Source organism: Eleutherodactylus coqui, chromosome 1, assembly GCF_035609145.1.
Source record: "Eleutherodactylus coqui strain aEleCoq1 chromosome 1, aEleCoq1.hap1, whole genome shotgun sequence".
Classification (NCBI taxonomy): Eukaryota; Metazoa; Chordata; class Amphibia; order Anura; family Eleutherodactylidae; genus Eleutherodactylus; species Eleutherodactylus coqui.
In genome coordinates, this window is record NC_089837.1 from 151,960,752 (window position 1) to 151,977,176 (window position 16,425).

The window sequence follows — 16,425 nt, forward strand, 5'->3', positions numbered from 1 at the left end:
TGCCTTCCGCCACTCATTCTGTGAAATCATGACTCCAATTTCCTGTTCCCAAGCCCATTTGAAACCAGGATCCGTGGTATATGTTTCTTGGATCAGCATATATTAGGGATACTATGTGTGTCGGAGGGGACCCTCCTAAAAAAAGACTCTCAAAAGGTGTGAGGGTTGTTAGAAAAGTATTTTCTATCCCCTTGAGTATTAAGAAAAGAGCGAAGTTGGTGAAATTCTAACCAGGAGAGATTCAGATCACCAAACCTAGATCTTAATTCTTGAAAGGAAGGCACCGAGGGGCCGCCAAGAACATTGCGAACCTGGGGGTCCTCTCGAGACTCCCACCCCATGAGTTCTTCAATTTTATATAAATAGTAAAAAGATGAATACTGAAATTGTTAATGCTTTAGTAAATTTAGGAAAAATTTTATAGAGGGTGATGAAAAGAAAGCAAATCTATTAAATATTTTTTTTTTTTTCCTCCAGTGTATCCACAGGGGAAAATGAAATGTTAGAGGAGATACAGAGTGATAAAGTAAACTTTCCACTAAATGTCACCAGGTTAACCCAGAAAAAAAGTGTAGAGCTGACTTATAAAGATTTAAAATGGACAAATTGTTGGGTCCCGATGGCATACACCCCCGGGTTTTAAGGGAATCAAGTAATATGATAGACAGACCATTGTTACTACATTTAAAGGGGTTGTCTCGCGAAAGCAAGTGGGGTTATACACTTCTGTATGGCCATATTAATGCACTTTGTAATGTACATCGTGCATTAAATATGAGCCATACAGAAGTTATTCACTTACCTGCTCCGTTGCTAGCGTCCACGTCTCCATGACTCCGTCTAATTTCGCTGTCTTCTTGCTTTTTTAGACGCGCTTGCGCTGTGCGGTCTTCTCCCCTTCTGCTCGGTCCAGGCACGAGCGGCGTTCTGGCTCCGCCCCCTTCTACGCATCATTGCGTAGCTTCGCCCCATCACGTGTGCCGATTCCAGCCAATCAGGAGGCTGGAATCGGCAATGGAACGCACAGAGCCCATGGTGCACCATGGGAGAAGACCTGCGGTGCACCATGGGAGAAAACCGCAGTGCATCCCTGGGAAAGGACCGGTGGCCATCTTGGGGAGAAGATTTTTTTTAAAGTCCTTATTTCGTCGGATCGGTAAGTAGCAAGCGGTTTAAAAACCGCTTTAATTTGCTATTTTATGCCAGGGGGGTGACAGGCGGAATGGGGTAAGGTAAAATTTTGAGGTTTGCCGCGAGACAACCCCTTCAAGGACTTTATAGTGACTGGATCTGTTCCACTGGATTGGTGCATAGCTAATGTGGTGCCGATATTCAAAAAGGGATCAAAAAGTGAACCTGGAATCTACAGACTGGTAAGTCTTCTAATGTAGGTAAAATGTTTGAAGGGTTTCTTAGAGATGCTATCCTGGAGTACCTCAGGGGAAATGAATGCATAACTCCTAATCAGCATGGGTTTTTTAGGGGTTGCTCTTATCAAACCTATCTGATCAGCTTTTACGAGGAGGGAGGTAAGTTCTAGACTGGACTGTGGAGAGTCACTGGATCTTGTCTATCTGGACTTTTCCAAAGCGTTTGATACTGAGCCATATAAAAGTTTGCTATATCAAATGGGAATTCATGGTTTGAGTGAGAATGTATATAAGTGGGTAAGTAACTGGTCAGTGATAGAAAGCAGAGGGGGGTTATTAATGGTACATACTCTGATTGGGTCACCGTTACTAGTGGTGTACCACAGGGGGCAGTACTGGACGCTGTTCTTTTTAATATATTTATTAATGGCCTGGTAGAAGAAATGTGCAGTAACATATCAATATTTTCAGATTATACAAAACAATGTAAAATAATTTACACAAGAAAGGACAGAATGTGGTGGCAAATGGATCTGTATTAGTGGGGACTTGGTCAGAAAAGTGACAGATAAACTTTAACACTGATAAATGTAAGGTTATGTACATGGAAAGGAAAATGCATGTCATCGTAATACACTAAATGGGAAACCACTGGGCAAAGCTGACTTGGAAAAGGACTTGGGAATTTTAGTTAAATGTAAGCTTTACTGGAACAAAAAATGTCAGGCAGCTGCTACCAAGGCAAGTAGGGGTGCATCAAGAGGTATAAGGGCAACACACATGGAATATTGTATACAGTTTTGGTCACCGTGACTCAAGAAGGACATATTAGAGCTCAAGCGGGTACAAAGGCGGGCAACTAAAGTAATAAACGGAATGACTGGATGGATGGACTACAATACCCAGAGAGATTATCAAAATTGGGGTTATTTAGTTTAGAAAATAGACGACTGAGGAACGACCTAATAACTATGTATAAATATATCAGGGGTCAGTACAGAGATCTCTCCCATAATCTATTTATACCCAGGACTGACTGTAACAAGGAGGTATCCTCTACGTCTAGATGAAAGAAGATTTCTTCACCAGCATAGAAGGGGGTTCTTTACGGTAAGAGCAGTGAGACTATGGATCTCTGCCTGAGAACATGGTGATGGCAAACTTGATAAGAGTTTGAGAGCCCTGGATGCCTTTCTTGAGCGATACAATATATAGTCACTAATTTAATTCAGAGGGGTTGTTGGTCCAGGGATTATTCTGATTGCCAGATTGGAGTCAAGAAGGATTTTTTTTTTTTCCCCTTAAATTGGGAAAATTGACTTCTGCCTCATTGGGTTTTTTTTTTTTGCCTTTGTCTGGATCAACATTGAGGTGGAAATAGACTAAACTGGATGAACATATTTCATTTTTCTGCCTAACCTGCTATGTTTAGGCTACATTCACATGGATGAACATGATATCTGGCCAAGAAACTCAACCCGATATCGTGCTTGCCAATGTGCATTTTTCATTAAAAAATGTTTTTTGTGCAGAAAAAATATCTGGGGCTAACGTTTTACATTTTGGCTACGTAGAAGCTGGTTTCTAAGGGCTGAGCTTTGTAGTCACAGGGAATAGTTGACACCTTTTGTGCCAAGGTTGCAGCAGATAGGTCTGTATACAATGATGGCTCGGGTAGTGGCTCATTTTTCTGGCAGCCTCCAGTAGTTTCTCTTTCACATGAAAGAAATGGATGCGTACTAGAACGTTTCTTGGTACATGATCCGTCAGGTGCTTAGGGTAGGGGCGTCTTTGTGCCCTATCTATTATAAAATCCTGTAGGGTATACTCCAGGAGCAATGTTTGTCATAAAATTTTGTGATTATTGCTTCAGCTCCGAAGCATTGATTTCTGGGATCCTTCGAAATTTAACACAATTATGACCCTCTGAGTTCTGATTCTAGCTTGAAGTGTGCATTAATAAGGTTATTATAGGACGTTGAAAATTCTCTCAATTTAGTTACCGTATGAGTAATGCTTTTCTGTGCCTTAGCAATAGCCATGTTTATAAGCTGAACGAGTTTGGCAAAGTTAGATGGCACAGACATATACAAAGCTTTCAGCATGGCTTTCATGGTGGTCTCTGTGCTAGATGTGTTGGTTACTGGAATGTTTTCAAAAATATTCTCTGTTTGAGAGGGTATATCCTTTAAAATATGGTTGGTCACTCAGCCTTGCATCAGGTTGCCCATCAGGAGAGTCCTTTTACTGCCTTTGTTTTGTTAGGCTGGAGGAAGGAGAGGAGGCCGCAGATGCCATGTGGCTATGCAAATGGTGATGGTGGTGTTGTAAAGAATCCCATCTGATCTCCTGGCTTCCCTGCTAATCACGAGGTGTAGTTGAGAGTGCATTTGTGCAGATTTGAGGTGAAGTCTTGCTATTTGATGGAACACAGCTGCTCCTTTGTTGCAGCTCCAGGGAGTACACTCACTTGGGCAAACACTCTGCAAGCACTGAAGCTAGGGAGCTTCCTTATGGGCTTCTGGCCGCACCATCTGGATCTCACTTAGCTATGTGAATACCGCTATGTAGCCACTTAAAGTGGCTTCCGTGTAAAAAGCAGCTGTCTAGTACTGAGCGGCCTCTATGGTAAGTTAATGTAGAGGGGCGGGGGAGCGCAAGGAGAGAAATCTCCTCCTGCCGCCTTTCTGTGAGACAGTGATGCTCACTCCTGTGCAGCAGCATGAGAGAGTATGTGCGGGGATGAGTGTAAGGCATCGTTTGCCCGACATTTGTCCCGTATAAATGGGCCTTTAGACTTGTTTGCAAATTGGGGACAGGTTCAAAAAGTTGGTCATTGCCGACAACTGGCCATTAGCACCTTATTACTGGCAGAGGGTAGAGGACACTCTTTATCCTTTACTATCTACATTTATCACCCTAGCTTAAAGCTATTGTTTAGCTTTCTACAAGACTGATTCTATCTAAATTGAGGTATCTGATTCCTGATGAACTATATAAAAATAGGGAAATGTGTTGAACCATGAAATCCTGTTTTTGAACCATAAAATTGATTGAAATAAATTAAGACGGAGAATCATTGAACAGTTTTTGCGTGATTCCCGGTGTTTCATTTTATTTGGCTTTTATTAGTCATAGTGGAGTTTCAACAAAGGGACCTTCTCCTATTATTATAGTACTAGGGATTTACTGTACGAACCTGTTTCATCCCTTTACCGCTAGTAGTCTCAACAGCTATGGAATCGCGATATATCCAGTCTGTTCATCAGGTAACTGGATTTAACCTGAGATCTTCTAGAGGGACAGACCTACTCATTACTGACGTGTCAAATTTCTTACTGACTCATCATTTATAAACCAGGTCAGTTCTTACTGTTATTTGAGTGCTATTGTAAGGATTTCTCTATCTTTAAAATTCCCCCCTTCATCCTTTTCAAAATTTTCTATTTGGCATTCCCCAGTTTTGTCAAGACCACTCTATGAATGTCGTATATGTATGTTCGTGTCAGGCTGAGCCCTGTGTGTTTTAATAATTACCAATAAGGACTATACTTTTGAGTGTCTATACTGTGAAGGGGGGTTACACATATGCCCAACATATCTATGGACCCAAAGGATGCCTAGAGTGTTGGTATAACTTTAAAAAATCCTTTAAAACTGTATAGGAAAGCATAGTTTGCTGCACTTTTCTGTATACAGGCATCCCACCAACATAATAAACTGTATAATTTTTTATTTTTCTGCCCCTAGTGGCAGACAAAGGATGCCTATACAGTGGCAAACCTTAAGTTCCCATGGGTGATTATATGTTGCAAATACTTCTTGATGCATGTTTGTGACGTACATTGCACCCCGCTGTGAACCTAGCATAGGCCTATATAATTATCGTTGAGTACCTAGTAATCAGACAAGCATAGGAAATTGATTCTAGTGGATCTTGCATCTAAAAATAGAACACAATATTTACCTTATGACGCTAATAAGGGATTACCTATTATTAAAAAGCAGAATCCTGAATAACCTGACAGGCCACTAAATCGATTCTACAGATGTTATGTCAGAAAACTGGAAAACCATCCTATTTTTAGGAACTGTCCAGGAATTTCTGGACAGTTGGTAACCCTGCCTCAGAGATCCCTGAAGTCTGAGGTCTTGTTGTATTTCCTATTGACTATAATGGGACTGTCACACAGATGCTAATAAGTACCTATTTAGTCCTATATGGTCAAGGCCGGGCTCACACGGCCGGATTTGAATTGCGGGTACCGCGATCACCATTCGAGCATGTGATACATGGTAATATGTGGGCAACCAAATTCATGGACTTACACAGTTTCGCTCACATTTGCGTGTAGGAACTACGTATTGTGCGAGCGGAAGAAAAATAGCAGCATGCACTGTTTTATCGTGAACTCCGTGCATATGAACCCCATGGATTCCTATTGATGCATTTGAAATGCAGTGCATACATAACCTTCATCCCTATCGTGCATGCAAACCCGCGACCATACGCATCGTTGCTAGAAGACTAGATAACAAATCGTATAAAAAAAAAAAAAAAGTAATTTGTGGGCAGACAATGCAGGATGGAGTCTGGGGAGCAACACACCATCTAGACTCCTGTCTGCAACCTCCGCTTATTCTTCTGGGCTCTTCCTCAACAGTAATAAGTATTGCTTTTTGTTTTGTTTTTTTAAGTGGTTTATACTACTTCCAAAACAAGTAGTATAAACCAGCCAAGCCAAGAGAGCAGCATCCCGTTCTGAAGGCTCTCGAAACAGCTCTCGCTGCAACCGCACAAAAGAATGTTGCCTGGGCGGTCGCCTGAGTGTTGGAAGGGTGTTTCCAGGGGGCTGGAAAACTTCCTGATGTCATTCCCTGCTTGCATTCGTTCTTCCGCGTGGACGATGCGCTGTCCATACACTGTACATTTGTGCAGAAAACCATACGCATAGGTGTTCATATGCAATTCAGTTTGGTGGTCATACACTGCAGTTATTCGCTCGCGGAATGCAACATGGTCATGTGAGCCTGGCCTAATTTAAACAATTGAGTCTAATATAATTTTTTAATATAAAATTTAACCCGTAAATGTAAAACCTTTTTATGGGCGTTCTTCCACCAAATGTTATCCCCTACCTATAGAATAGAGGACAACAATCTAATTGGTTATTATCTGACCACTATGACCATTAACGATCACTCTATTTGGGGGCCTGTCTCGTGATTTTTGAAGGTCCCAGTGGTTGGAGATGTAAGTATATGTGTAATATCCATTGCTGTTCATGCAAGGGCCACTAGCACTTTTTCAGTATATGCAATTGAGAGCGAAAAGGAGGAGGGGAAAAAAAGCTGAAAGATGGTGAATTGGGGTGAGTTCACACATTGCAGTTGCTGCAGAATTTTGAGTCTGGATTTCACGCTGAAATTTTACAGTAATATACAGTACAATGTAATTGAATGGGGTTTTAACCTTTACTTTCAACGGAAAAAAATCACAGCGGAATACAGTAATGATGAACTGTGTAATGTTCTGGACACCGGTACTCAGGAAAGACATTGCACTGCTTGATGGGGTTCAAAGAAGGGCAACTAAACTAATAAATGGAATGGGAGGACTGGAATACCCAGAGAGGCTAACAAAACTGGGATTATTCACCTTGAAAAAAAGACGGCTAAGAGGCGATCAAATAATTATGTATAAATACATGAGGGGACAATACAAGGATCTCTCCCATGATCTGTTTATACCCAGGACAATGACGGTAACAAGAGGGCATCCTGTACATCTAGAGGAACGAAGGTTCCATCACCAACACAGAAGGGGGTTATTCACCATAAGAGCAGTGAGACTGTGGAACTCTCTGCCTGAGGACGTGGTGATGGCAAAATCCCTAGAGGAGTTTAAGAGGGAACTAGATGCCTTTCTAGAGCGCTATATTATCGGATATAGATATTAAATAACCAGCGGGGTTGTTGATCCGGGGATCTTCCGACTGCTGGACTTGGAGTCAGGTAGGAACTTTCAAACTTTCATCCAGGGAGTATTCTGACTGCCATTATGGAGTCCGGAAGAATTCCCCCCCCCCCCCACCTTCAAATGCATTAAATTGGCTTCTGCCTCATCGGGGGTTTTTTTTTGCCTTCCCCTGGATCAACAAGGGGGATGGACACAGGCTGAATTAGATGGACATTGTCTCTCTTCAGCCTAACATACTATGTTAGTATGATGCAGATTTTGTATCCACAGTATGTTTGTTGCGGAAATAACAGATTTCCACAGCGGAATTAATTCATTGCAATACAGTAAGTGAATTCTGCTGTAAAAACACAGATGCAGATTTTTTTTTTAATGGATTTTTAAGCAGATTTTCTTCCCAATGTACGAACATGCGCTTTAATTTTATTAAATATTATAAAAAACATTACTGGAGATTTCATTTGATTGCAAGCTGGAATGAATCTGAAACATGCTGTAATGATTCATTATTGAAATTATTCAAGATTTATGGGCTACGTTTGTATCTCTGCCTTCCTCATGTAAGTAGTAAGGTACACAAAAAAATAGAATGGTTTTTTTTTTTTGTTTTTTCAAATTGTTTTCTAGATACTTTGGATTTTATTATTGCCTGCCAGTTAGCACCTCTAATAGCACTCTAGAGTAGGTTTTCATGGGAAAGGATGTACCCCCCCCCCCCCCCACCACCACCACCCCACCATCCCACCATATTCTTGTCTTTATATAGTGGCAACATACTCCACAGCACTTTTTGAGGGAGGGGGGGGGGGGGGAGCAGAATGTATGAGTTGAATGTTGTCTACAATTAGAGGAAGAATAGTGTGTGTGAACTGCAATGCCATTAGATGTGGGTTAATCCTATTATACAGTATATTATAAATTAGGTGTAACCAAGTGTGTGTGAATGTGAAGATCAGCTTTCTAGTTAACAGATTCATTTGCAGATAACCACTGGTAAATGTAGGTCAGCACTCAACATTTTGCAGCCTGACTTTAAGGGAGTTTCACCCCCGTTGTTCTGCTTTTCTGCTCTGTTCGGGGAGCAGGACAGGGGAATCCCTGTGGCTGAACAGCTCTGTCTCAGGACAGAACTAAACAGTGCCGAACGGACTTCATTGACTATAATGGGGTCAGTTCCGTTTCCACTCAGCTGCTTGACTTTTACACGGAAGAAAAAGTTCTACGTAGAGCACTTTTTTACCAGTTTTTTTAAGTCGGATCTGCAATGGGAGGTTCCAACTCCAAATATGAAACCACCCTACAATGTTTAGCAAAGGAAATCTAATCTGTGCAACTCACTTATTGTATATAGTAGTATATTCAAATGGCTTGTAGATGATGGATCTATGTTGTACTAACAAATATCCTCCAATGAGAGCAGAGCTTTGTCGTGTGCATAGACTGTTGCTTAAACAGTATACTATTAATGGCAAAAATGTAAGTTTCCTGCAAAATGCAGCCTTCGGTTGGTATGCTAATGAGGAGTTTGCTAGCAGCAGCGATTCACCATTAGAGATCATCAACACTTTTCACCAGATTCAGATCACCAAACGCGACGTCTTCAAATTTACCCAGTTAGCAGTACAAATGCAGTAACTGTATCAGACAAACTTAGCAGCACTGATGTTTTAAGTCTGGATATTCTGGATCCAAATGACATAACTCAAGTAAGAGCCCTTTTACACGGAACAGCCTGTCGGGCACGGATGCCACACAGATCATCATAACAATGCTTTTACACATTGCTGAGTGAATGGAGATGGAGCGACTAGGAATCATTCCGACCCATGCACCTCCATTCTAAGTAAACAGGCAGACATTTATAAGTGCACAACTGCCTGTTTACACGGTCCGATACATTGTTCAGTTTTATCCAGTGCACTGAATGACATCGGCCTGTGTGAAATGCCCTTAATATGTGCATGGTTTTTAGGCTAAAGGCACTTTACAGGAATTTTCATAGGTGACTTATTCTTGAGATAGGTCATCAGTATCTGACAGGTGGGTTCTGATCTTCGACTGAACAGCACTGATTACACATTGATGTAGAACACGCCATCAAGGACCATTCCTGGAAGACCTCTTAAGTGTTCTCTAGAATTAAGATTGTTGTAGTTTTTTTTTTTTACATGGGCCGATCTGTCGGGCAACAGATGCTCAACAGGCAATTGTTCCTCTGCCTTTACACAGAAACGAGCATTGCTAAATTACTGAATGCAGAGCGGGTGGGGAATTGTTCCAGACCACCCTCTTCCATTCACCGTAAGCAGCCAGTTCAGAAGTGAACAACTGTCTGTTTGCACGGAACAATATGTTCAATTTTCAGCATGTGCCAACTGCACTAGGACTGAGAAGTGGGTTTACACTGAACGATAATAACTGGTCAGATTCTTGCTGGATCCTATGTGAAAGAGCTCTTAGATGAGTACAGTAGAAGATTACCAATGATGAGCAAGTAACATGATGACCTTTTACTGTACGCTTACAGCCTGAGGCAGCAGATTTGGGATTTAAAAGCATTCAATAGATTTCTGGACTACATGGAATACAACAGTTCCCAGGAAGTTCAAATGAATAGCACAGTGAGATCTCTTGTCTGTCAGTTAACGGGCCACTAGATAGGGGTAAAACAAAATCCTCATGGTTATGGCTTATTTAACCAGATGACTATCATTCACATTGCTCTGATTAATGATTGACAATGTAGTGTGAATTCTTTTACTGTGTCCAATTTTTAAATTTTTTTTTTTTTTTTTTTTATTTATTTATTTTTTAGCCAACTGGATAAAATAAAGTCTACTTTTGTCCCTTATTCTGCCATTGAAATGCTAAAGAGATTTGGATCATTTTGTAACTAATGTATATGACCAAGTTAACGCTTACAGCAACCACTTCATTCCCCAAAAAATACTCTGATTCAGAATACAAATGCAGGATGACACACTCCTAAAACAGTTCGCCTCTGCTGCACCGCCTTTCTACTAACAGTACCATGCCGGTCTGTGGTCATAAATCCATTCGCAGGCTACAAACCGCTTTAAACCTGCAGCTCAGTCTGTAGTCAGAGGAAGAGGGGCAGAACTTGACCCTCACTGGCTCTAGGTATTTTTTTATTGCTTTATTCAAATACTGTACATAGACAAAGACTTCCTTCAATATCGTATTTTATTTCTTTGTAGGTTCGATATATACGAGTTCAGAAAATCCGTTACATATGGGATGACTATAGGAAACAGTTTACCAAATCTGGGTATGTTTGTGGAAAGCATTTGGCATATAATTGTATGGTAATTCTCATATTAACTATTTTTTTTGCATTATTTGTTCATAATCCAGGATCTTGGAAGATCATTACACTTGTCTATCTATACATGACAATTTTGGGAATGGATTTTTAAAAGCGGAGCAAGATGTCAGGTAAATGGTTCTTAATGCCAGCTGTTCCGAAACGGCTGAATGTCATGATAGAAAGCTTTGCATTTTGTCCATTAATAGGCTCTGTTCACACTATCATGAGGTGTTTCCATCATACTGCGGAATAAGTTGGCACTATACAAATAAAGATTTATTTATTATTTCTGTATTTTTGACTGCAGGAATAGTACCGACGAATCCCAGTACTGCCGATATGGTATCTTAGAGTTTATGTGAGTGCATTAGAGAGCCATGAGAGTGGTTCTGTTATAAATGGAAACCATAATGCTAATGTGAACAGTTGTGAGTCCAATATGGTTTCTTTTATATATGTCTGTTGGAGAGCTATGTGACTTTTTGTATTCTCTTGGATATATTCCCAGTTGAATGTTGTGCATATGCTTGTATCTAGCAAGGCTATGCATTAAAACACAAAGTGAAAATTTGCTGTCCTTGCAGGAGGCTTATCTGTGGCCCCAACATAATTGATGTTGGCATCGTTCCAATATGGAAATTGCTCTTTAAAGAGGTGAGAATATATTTAATAACCATTAATAAGAGCAGACACTTACTAAAGCCGAACCCTTAATTATTGTGGGTGTTTCACATATTCTTCCCAGCCTGTTTCGTAGTTAAATAATGCTAGATCTTCACCTCTCAATTCCTTGTATTTGTGCCAGTGAATACATTACATCAAAGGTGATGTTAGATCAAAGAATTCGACAGATCAGGTGTTGTCGGCTCACTTACTGGGTTAAATATTTTTCTTATTGTTCTCCGTATGAGAAATCTCGTAGATATGATGCTGATATAATACAGAGAGAAAGATACAACCCCCAATTCCAAAAATGTTGGGATGCTGTAACTAAAAGTAAAGAATGAAATGATTTAGAAATCTCATAGAAGCATATTTTATTCACCATAGAACACGGAACATATCGGAAGGTGAAAGTGAGACGTATCCATTTCATTCAACTAACTCCTTTAGAAATTCATGGCAGCAACATATCTCACAAACTTTTGGACAGGGCCATGTCTACCATTGTGTAGCATTCCTTCTTTACTTTATGATAGTCTGTAAACTTCTGGAGAGTGAGGAGACCAATTTCTCGAGTTTTGAGTGAGGAATGTTGTTACATTCTAGTCTAATGGCTTTTTTAAATTTCATAATGCGCCAAATGTTTTCTGCTAGTGAAGGTCTGGACTGCAGGCGGCCGGTTCAGCCCCCAGAATCTTCTGGGAAGCCAGGCTGTTGTGATGGGTGCAGCATGTATTTTAGCATGATCTTGCTGAAACATGCAAGCCCTTCCCTTAAAGAGACGTTGTTTGGATGGGGGTATACGTTGTTCAGCATTGATGTTGCTTACACATCTTGAAATGCTCTCCCATACCATCAGAAATGCAGGCTTTTGAACTGTGCATTGAGAATAGGCTGGATGCTCCCTCTGCTCTTGGTTGAGCAGGATACGGCATCTGTAGTTCCCAAAATGAATTTAACATTTTGATTAACTGACCACAGAACAGTATTCTGTAGCGGAAAAAAATCTACACCAAAATCTGCACAATTTTGTGTAGATTTTAACATGGATTTTTGTGCAGATCTGCAGATTTACACCAAAATTTACTTTAAAAATACGCACCAAAGGATGTGTATTTTGACACGGATTTTTGGTGCAGACTTGCTGCAGATACTTCTACTGTAAAATATTCACAGCAAATTCACTCCATGTGGATGCACCCTTGGGGTAGAAATGCACAGTGTGGCTGGCTGCACGAAACCCAACAATGGCTGCAAATTACCGGCAAAATTCTGTGGCCATTGGCTGTTGAGGGTGGGCATGGCTTGGCTGTGTTCAGCTAGTTCCACAGTATACCTCTACTCTTAACGTATATAAATATTGCACCAGAACCAAGTTCATAACATACACACTATGTAAAAAAAAAATAAAAAAAAATAAATAAAGCACCTAGGAGTTGTTGTTTTGTTGCAAAACTCGGCAGATATGCAAATGAGAAAATTCAGAAGGCAGCGCTCCAGGGGAGGGAGGGGATATATCAGATGGTGCAATATAGTGATGGAGAATATATTAATATCAACTCACCCTGACGTATCCGAATTTTCCCTAGGGAATACCGGTACGTCAGAATCAATGAATACTTCTAGGGGGTGACCCAGGGTCCCTGGTCTTTTTAAGACCTCCACATCATGGAGAGCGTCATATGGGGACTCCAAATATACAAGTATATCTGAAGGAAAGAGATCTAAACATGAACTAGAAAAAGCCCAGCACTCCGGTGAGCAAGATAAAATCTTTCCCAGTGATAGAGTAATATAGGTTTTCCTTTACAGGGGTGCTTCTGGTGAGTGCACCCCTAGTCCAAGCCAGCGTGGTATATATAAATAGGTAGTGGAAGAACAGGGGTCCAATCCCGATGGTGTCCTCAGATTAGGTTTATTCAAATATGCTTAATGTTTTCTCGACTTTCGAAGTTGTCACACTGCATTCCCACAAAACCATTAGTTTATCTGTTAGTCAGTAGATCTTCTCTCTTGCTTGGAACATGAATTTTTTGTTTTCAGACATCGAAGTGCCCTGTCACCAGTCTTTTAGTCATGATCACCACATTGTTTCCATACTAGCTTGGGTGATGTTCTTCGCCGCACACTGCCCCCTTAGTCTCCTGGGAGATTAAGGAACGATATTGTGCCACCAGATATGCAAATGATTATAGTTGTGGCGTGATTAGATGAATGGTCTTGCCACCTGAGACCCTAAAATTTGGTTTCATTCTTTGCATATAAAAAAAAAAGCTCACAGAGACCACTTCTGTGCAGTGGACCTCTCTTTCCACTTGTGTTGAGCTTGTTGACCACTATACGGCTCCACAATGCAATCGAACATTTCACCAAGTTAACAGAGTTTGAGAAGGGGAGCATTATTCGACTGTGAGAAGCTGGATTATCAGATGAACAATTGCCCACTACCTGGGCAGTTCTAACCAGAGCTGTTGAGACTAGTGGGTTCCTAAAGGTCACGCACATATAAGGCAACTGGGCTCAGAACACCCACAACACACCACCGTCTGACAAGGACGAGCAACTCCAACTGTTTCGTTGTCTGCCATCCAGAGACATATGGCACAATCATTAGAGGCCCCTTTGTCTGTCGGAACCATTTTCAGGCGATTGGCTAAAGGACATTTGGACTCGTTGCCCATTATGTGTGATGCATTTGACACCCACCCAATGTCACCTCCGTTTGCAGTGGCGTCGTGAACGATGAAACTGGACTACTATAGAGTGAAACTGGGTTGTCTTCAGTGATGAATCCAGGTTTAGTTTGGGTATTGACAAGGGCCTTGTTCATGTATGGAGAGCTTAGGGGTGAGCGCCTCAATTCTGCCTTTGCTGTGGAACAGCACACTGCCCCCTGCTGGTATGATGGTCTAGGGGGCCATCACATATGACAGTCAGTCACCCCTAGTAGTGGTACGAGGGACCATGACAGCTCAGCGTTATGTTCAGGACCTCCTGCAGCCACATGTGTTCCTCAAATGGCGGCTTCTAAGCCGCACTTTCTAGCAGGATAATGCTCGGCTGCATACAGCAAGTGTATTACAGGCGTGTGCCCCACAACATTGTCACGCTTCTGTGGCCTGCCCGGTTGCCAGATTTATTACTAATGAAACATGTATGGGACCATCTGGGACGCCAAGTTTGACAGCCTACAAGTTTGCATGATCTAGAGGCTCAAAAACAATAAGTGTGGACTGCTATACTACAAGATGACATATGGAACCTGTTTGTCTCTATGCCCGCCAGTATCACATCTTGCAGCACAGCAATGTACGGGAGCCTCCCTTCAACTGCTCCATTTTCCACAATAGAACCCTTTTGCTCTGATATTGTAATTATCTACGTATGTCAACGTTAGAATCACACAGAGAAAGTTTCATTCGATTCCGAGGACTCCTTTCCTTGCTTAAAACAGCTTTTTGACAATGAGTGTAGTAAGACTGATCCCCTTCTGTGGCCCCAAGTAGTAGTATTAGTGACTCCCTCTGTGGCTCCACCTAGTAATAGTACCCTCTGTGTGCCCCAATTACTAATAGTGACTGCTTCTGTGACTTCAGTTAGAAATAGGACGCCCTCTGTGGTACCAAGTAGTTAGGGTGCTGGAGGAGAGGACAGCAAGTACAACTGCTTCTATTGTTTTCATATATTTGGAGCTAAGTTTAAAAACCTTGTGACAACTCCTTTAAGGCAGTAGCTAGTACTGCACCTCGAGTCACATTTGATGATAATTGAACAGATTTAAAGGTAATTGAACAGTGGATTAGTAAATTCTTTGTTTTGTTTTATAGGTGCTTAGTCCATTTTATGTGTTCCAGCTGTTCAGTGTTTGCCTATGGTTTGCTGAAGAATACATTGAATATTCTGTGGCCATTATAATTATGTCCTTGATTTGCATAGGCCTGTCTGTGTACACCTTAAGACAGGTATGTGTTTATTCTCTAGTAAAAGGGTGTGTATTTTATGACTTGCAGTGTGACATCATACGCATATGAAAATGAAACAAGACTTTTTTTCAAGTAAAAAAAAAAAAAGCAATTTTATTTTTTATTTTTTTTGCTTTATTTGCTTCTCAATTCATAATTTGACTTCTGGCTATTAGACTGTACATTGCACATGCCCACCTGTATGTATATAAAGCGAAGTTCCAGTCTGAAGCCAGTTTAAAGGTTACAATGCATAAATAGAAGTACATGTGGGAGAGATCCAATAAACTCCTGCAGAGCTATAGCACCCGGGCCCTGGATGCAAAATGGGTACTAGGGATGCCCCAAACATCATATGAAATTTTATAGTCCTGCTTTCCTTTTAAGTAGACTGAGGGGGGTCTCGCACAAACGGATTTTAATTTTGGAATCCGCAATCTGCCTGCGTAAATGACCAGCGGTAAAATGCGGGCATTGATAGGCATGTATTTTCAAATTTTCCTTCACACTTGCCGGTATGAATTGCATATTCCACGAGTGGAAGAAAAATCACAGGATGCTCTATTTTCGTGCGAATTCCAAGCAGATGGCTTCAATAGGTGTCTATGGATGTGAGCAATCCGCAGCCCATACGCAATATACATGGCAAAAATGCTCATTGCTAGATAGGAGAATATCCTATCTGGAGGGGGAAGAGATCGATCTTCTGCGCAGATGATACGCTGTGCATACGCGTACAAACAAATGCACGCATCTGCGATCCTTCGTAATTTTCCGTTTGCGGAATCTGACCTGTCCTTGTGAGCCCGGCTGGAGTCTTCACCGATAGAAGGACCTTGGTATGACTTAAAGCCCTGCATCCCATGTAGCCAAGCCAGTGGTGACACCAGACGTTGGAATCTAGGTCAACAAGGTTTTACGTGCAGACTAACATTTAACCTCATTTGATCTCATCTGCATCTAGTGACACAATAACTCATTGGCTGTAGGGAAGTAAGATGTTTGTTTCTTGTTGCACAATTTTAATTATAGGTTGAAGTGATAATTAATTAAGCCAACATAATGTAATTCTAAACCCAATACTGAACACACAACGTATATAATATAATTATATACAAAATG

The 16,425-nt window shown here is 41.1% G+C and overlaps 1 protein-coding gene across 1 annotated transcript in view; it reads left to right on the plus strand.

Moving 5' to 3' along the window:
• The window catches only part of LOC136626934 (probable cation-transporting ATPase 13A4), a 97,712-nt gene that overhangs the window by 25,603 nt on the left and 55,684 nt on the right, over nucleotides 1-16,425 (plus strand). The window contains exons 4-7 of the mRNA XM_066601894.1: nucleotides 10,569-10,639; nucleotides 10,726-10,806; nucleotides 11,263-11,332; nucleotides 15,169-15,303. Of these exons, the coding sequence (XP_066457991.1) occupies nucleotides 10,569-10,639; nucleotides 10,726-10,806; nucleotides 11,263-11,332; nucleotides 15,169-15,303 (357 nt within the window). The remainder of the gene's footprint in view (nucleotides 1-10,568; nucleotides 10,640-10,725; nucleotides 10,807-11,262; nucleotides 11,333-15,168; nucleotides 15,304-16,425) is intronic.